The 6,028-nt window shown below is 40.5% G+C and overlaps 1 protein-coding gene across 1 annotated transcript; it reads right to left on the reverse strand.

Annotated features, from left to right (window-relative positions):
• Positions 1–505: 505 nt before the first annotated feature.
• On the reverse strand, positions 506–5,804 carry c19h6orf47 (chromosome 19 C6orf47 homolog). Its single transcript, XM_043217382.1, has 3 exons — positions 4,867–5,804; positions 3,370–4,345; positions 506–1,817 (listed from the first exon to the last, which is right to left on the reverse strand). The coding sequence occupies exon 2, from the start codon at positions 4,330–4,332 to the stop codon at positions 3,394–3,396; it is 939 nt and encodes a 312-aa protein (XP_043073317.1). The 5' UTR covers positions 4,333–4,345; positions 4,867–5,804; the 3' UTR covers positions 506–1,817; positions 3,370–3,393.
• Positions 5,805–6,028: the final 224 nt, after the last annotated feature.

Consider the following 6,028-nt stretch of genomic DNA (forward strand, 5'->3'; position numbering starts at 1 on the left):
TAAATTGAAATAAACCAAAATATCGTTAGATTTAAGATTAGGAACTGAACTGAAAATATTTTTAGTATAAACATTATTAAACTAAAGACATTTCCAGGACTGCTTAAAAAATAGTATATGGTGTGTGTGTGTGTGTGTGTGTATATGTGTATATATATATATATACATACATACACACACACACACACACACACGGAACTGACTATAATATTAAAACGTAATGGAAACTTCTATAGTGAATTTTTTTCCCTGCTCTGCTCTAAAATTACAATAAGCTATTTAAAGCAGAGGAGTATATTTTATACTTTTACAATATATTTATTTATATTTATAGTTCGGCAAATTATAGTTAAAGAGTCCAGATGCATGCATAGCAGAGATGGCTGCTGTGGTTAAAAAATAAATACTTCACAATTTTCGGACTACTTGAGACAGACGGATCCTTAACAGATGAAATCGGTGTCCACATGTGCCCCAGTATCTCATACATACTCCAGACAGAACGTATGGGAAAAGAAAGTTTATTTTAGCTGTAAGGATTATTAAAGACTCGGTGTGCAGCACTTAAGAACTGCAGATGTAGATCTCGCACCCTAGATACATCCACCCTTGAGCTGCAATGCATTTCACTCTACAGCAGACATTTCTATTCACAGCTGGCTTACAAAAATGGAAAAACACTTTTCAAAGACCCTTCAAAGGTTGCACGTCTTCTTGCATTGCTCGAGGTCGTCGTGATCCAACAATTCTAGCGCTACATTTTAATGCTTAAATAACTGACACGACCAACCTAGAAAGTTATAAACCAGTACCATAAAGTTAAAGTCACTCACAGATATTTCATTGTTCTATAATATCATGCATAGATAAAAACGCTATCTGTGGAACACATTCAGGAAGAGAAAGCTATTCTTGCAAGCGAGAGACACGTTTGTGCAACAGAGCATTGGATAATAAGCTGTCAGTACGCAACTGTGCAAATTACTACTAATTTCTTTACCCATAATTCCCTGTGAACTGGCCGAAGTGCCAGATATTGTGAGGCACGACAGATATAATCAACTGAAATCTAGATGAAGACTGACAACGCATAAAAAAAAAAATAATAGTAATCAAGACATGCAGTTAATGTTGTAAAGAAGCATATTTAAATATACGTCAAACACGGAGTGGTTCTAATGACATAACCCAAAATATAAGCAAGTCGGATTTTTATGAACAGGATCAATGAATGAAAAATAAGTATGAGGCAACAAAAAAAAAAGGTCATTTGCATCCAGTTCCTTTATAATGCACTCAAAAAGTTCCCCAAGATTGCCTGCGACTGGACTAATGGGCCGAATTAAGGATGGGTGACTCGAGCCGTTAGACATCGCTGATGAGAACAATCCAGAGACGCTGTTAGAGGCCACACCGAGCTACTAATAAAGTGACACATGCAGATGTGCAGAACACACAGTGCGGAGGGGAGAAGCTGTTGAATCCCATATAAAGGTAAAAGTGAATTTCCCTGACAATCAATCACTGCTGGTTCCTCGGTTCTGTACATGGTTCTTCGGGTTTGCAGACAGTTTTATCGCTGCGGCTGTGTATTCTAGTGTTTTGCTCATCTACCTCTCCTGCTGGTGTGCTACGTCAACATCGGTTTTGGGAACGTTAAAAGTACGTTTTGAAGCGAGCGAAAACTTGCAGTGGTGGAGAGAAGAAGAGGTGCTGGTACGTTCAGGGTGCTCTTCGATCGCTCGTGGGGAGTCGTGTTGAAGTGGTTAAATCCTCTGTGAAAGATTTCGGGGCTGGACTATCGGCATGTCAACAACCTGTGAAAGACAGAACAGAAACGATTTATCATTGCAATATGAGGAAAACCTAATATTTCTGTGCTCTTTATAAAATAAAATAAAAAAAAAGTTCATCCAAAAATTTAAATTCTGCCGTAATTTACTCATCCTGATGGTGACTTATGCTGGAAGGAAGAGTTTGGAGTCAATATTGACTGTCTGTCATATAACGTCAGAACTGAAGCTGGAGATTGCAATAAAATGTATGATGATACAATGATAAGTGCTGGACAAGTTTACTTGATAGTGATTAATGACTAATCAGAAACAGCCGTGTCACTAATAATTCAGCTTCATCTGCTACACAAACTCAAACATCATCTTCAGACCTGCTCTGAGAATCACTTCACCAGAGATTTGAGACAAAAAACAAAAAATCTTCTTGACAAAATAGAATTATATTACTACTGTTACTACTAAATCGAAAATATATGACCGCTCTATACTAAAATTCAATTGAATACACTGATAATAGTCATTTGTTTAAAGAATATCATTAAACTAAGAATTTATTTTATTAAATGATGCACTTCTGTTGTGCAGCATCTTATGTGATGAATGGTTGTAAATTAATTGTGCTGTGTTTATTTGATAGCATTTTAAAAGATGAATCGTGATTTATGATCAAATTGTATTGAATCATAAAAAAAACAGGCACCAAACAAATTAAATGGAAGAAAAATGCAGCACAGGTTTCATAGTTTCTCGCTTTGTGTGGAATTTAAAATCTTGAAGACAAGATTTTTATTTTTGGATGAACTACCCCTTTAAGCCAAAGAGGGAAAAAAAAAAAACATACATTTGTGTACAAAAATAAATAAAAAGTGCATTGAGACAAGGGCAATATATCATTGACAACACCATAAACAGTCACTCTGGGGGAGGAGGGCAATATCTGAAAATGCATCCCAGAGAGACAGATCATATCTGTAGGGAAATGATGTATGGTTGAAAATCGTAAGCAGGTTTCACAGCTCTCTGAAAATGTCACGCTTGTTTTTCTCTCTGTGAAAGATTTGGCCCCACAGCCCAAACGGAGGAATCAACTAGAAATACATATCCCGAATATTCAGTATAAAAATGATATACATGACTCCATGGTGTTGTTGTTGGTTGCCAAGGAACTTAAGTGTCAGTGGGTTTTAGGATATTTCTGTGTGGCTGCAAGTAAACAGGATGAAAATAGCACGTCTGAACACAGAGCACTATTTGGCGTTTACAAAGGAACGGCGGGAGGCTAATGATTAATAATTAGTGCTGTCAAAAAATGTATTGCATCCAAAATAAAAAGGTTTACATAATATATGTGCGTACTGTGTATATATATAAATACACATACATGCACGTATATATTTAAGAAATGTTATATATATATATAAATTATAACATATATATATAATTAACATATAATATATATATATATATATATATATATATATATATATATATATATATATATATATATATATATATATATATATATATATATATATGGTTCTATATATAGAAAACACTGGTTCTGGCTACTTACCAAAAATAAAATTTTGCTAGGACTTCAGCTCCTTTGTTTAACTCCTTTCTTGCTTTCGTCACCGGTCTGCTGTGGCTCATTCTGCTCCCATATGTTGTCCTGTTCCTCCTCGCTCTCTCTGACCTCTCCGTCGCCCTTCCCATCATCCCCCTCTGCCGAAGCTTCACTCTGGCGCACACTGACAGAGATGACCAGCGCCTGCACGACACCGTAGATCAAGGCAAACACCAGCAGGTACTCCTGCACCACCCACAGCAGACCGGCCATCCCGACAGAAGACACCAGAAACATGGCCATCCCGTGGAGCCACAGCTTCAGGGCCCCCTGCACCCCCAGCACGTCCAAAACGAATTTGGTCGGAGGGGATACGGTGGTCAGGAAGCCCACGACGAACAAGTCAAAGAGGTGGCGGAGGAAATTAAAGCAAATGTCGTAGTGCTCCGGCACGATTTGCCCCGTCCACGAGCGGGAGAAGAACTGGAATGCAGATTTGGGTGGAGTGGGAGACGGCGGAGGCGTCCCATAGTCCGACTGCCCGTCGACTTCATCGCTGTCCCACGTACCCTCACTCCACCCGGCACATTTCCGCTGGAGGAGCGCGGGGGACGACGACGACGACGACCATCGGGGCCAGAAAAAGTATCTGGATGGCAGCATTCGGCTCCACCAGCGAGAGGAGCTGTGGCCGGCCGCTTTCTCCCGCTCAACATCGGCCCTCAGCTCTTCCACGTTCAAGGGCTCGATGGTCTCCTCGGCCTCCCGGAAATCCTCAGCAATCGTCTTTTGGTCCGTTTTGGTCTTCTCGCCTCTCCAAACCCAGCCAGAGAGTCCCCATAAGCCCCATCTGCTTCTGGCCTGAATCTCGGATGTGGGGGGTTTCTCAGGTTTGGTCTTACTGCCCCAGGAGGAGTACAGATTCGCTGGACTGACCCAACCCCAAACTCGCCCGACAACTGCGCTCATGGCGGCACTATTACTTTAATGCACGAAGGAGAAAATGAAAACTACAACATTAATAAAGTGTCAGTGTGTGTGGGGGGGGAAGCTAATATAATTGATAACTACGCATTAATAACTACAGTACAAAGCAATAATAATAAACAGATAGCTCTTAATGAACAGTATAGGTATTAAAGAGTCAAAAAGGCGTTTTAAGACGATACATATATTCTTATATATTTGCCACAGGTATCTAAACAATGCCACCTCAACAGACCTGTATTAAGGCGTGTTTGTTTTGGAGAAAATCAACCAGAAAACAAGCAAACGGCCGCACCCGTGTAAATAACTCCCTGACAACAAGATAAAGGGCTTTTACACCAACATTACAAACAGCTAAAAATATCGTGGCGTTTGGGTTTCGCTTATTTTTCAACTCTAAAAGCATTTTCCTCAGGCGAAACGGCGTCGGTTAGCATGTCTGGGCAAGCCGATGGACTCCGCAGCTTCACGCTACACGCTAAACTTTGTCGATGTCGACCGGACCGTCAAACATACCTGCGACACCAGGTCTTTAGTTTTGTCGTGTGACTGCAGCAAAGACGTGCGGTTACATCTTCCAGACATCAGTGTCTCTGCTTCAGTGGCAAAAACGTCTCGGTTCACTCACATCGAAGCCAGCTTCACCTTCCTGTTCACGAGCGGCCGGCGCAAACATGCTTGGACTTGAGCCGTTTCAGCACATAAACGGCTCGACGAGGGGCGGTGATAACGTCCGGTTCAAGTCCAGCAGACTCGCGGCGTTTCGACCGAGATAACCTCGCGCTAATAAACCGTCGTTGTGTAGCGTTCAAGCTGGTTTACGTGACTAGCAAACGGAAGTCCGTCCCATTGCCGCGAATCGGTTCTTCAAACGGTTCATATGAAAGAACTTGTTCAATCAATCAATTCAGTGATTCTTTCACCTTATGATTCGTGGCATCCCGCATAAAGCCACATATCGCTGTTCTTTATAAGTATTTCATTGCGAATCGTACGTGTATTATAGTTTTTGGCTGGATGCTATATACTATTACATTCGTGTTTTTAGCATACGCTCCTATTCAAAGCCACAAGAGAGGAATAAGACAACGATATCGCGTTTAACCAGAAAGTTTATAAATAGCAAGCCAAGTACGCCACACCGAATTCGAAACACCACACAACTTTTACTTCGTTTAGTAAGAAATACGCTAAACCGTCTCTTTTAATTTGTTCTCTTGAGAGTCATCGAAAAGATCCGACTCAAAAGAACGACTCGTTCACAAACCGGGCGTCGCTACGCACAACTACGTGTAGAAAAAAAACGGCTACATTATGTCATCGTTGACCAAATGACTTTCGCTCCGGGGATCTGTGACCTTCAGGGTAAACTGCTCTGTTGATTTTCAAAATGCGGTTATTTTAATAGCAACAAAACGGATAGGCTAAAGGTAAAAACATGAACAAGCATGTAGCGAAAGTGAGTCAAGTACAGTGAAATCAAATACGACAGTCACCGAGTAAGTGTAAGAGAACTCCTTCCATAATAAAAGTCCTTCGCCATTGCTAAAGAAGTGCATAACCGATTTGATGAATAACCCATTTAATTAAAAAGTTTGATGAACATTACAAAATTAATATCTTAAGTATTAAATCAGCTATATGGCATGCAAGTATGAAATATGACCGTATCCTACAG

The sequence above is a fragment of the Puntigrus tetrazona genome, chromosome 19 (assembly GCF_018831695.1).
Source record: "Puntigrus tetrazona isolate hp1 chromosome 19, ASM1883169v1, whole genome shotgun sequence".
NCBI classification, from domain to species: Eukaryota; Metazoa; Chordata; class Actinopteri; order Cypriniformes; family Cyprinidae; genus Puntigrus; species Puntigrus tetrazona.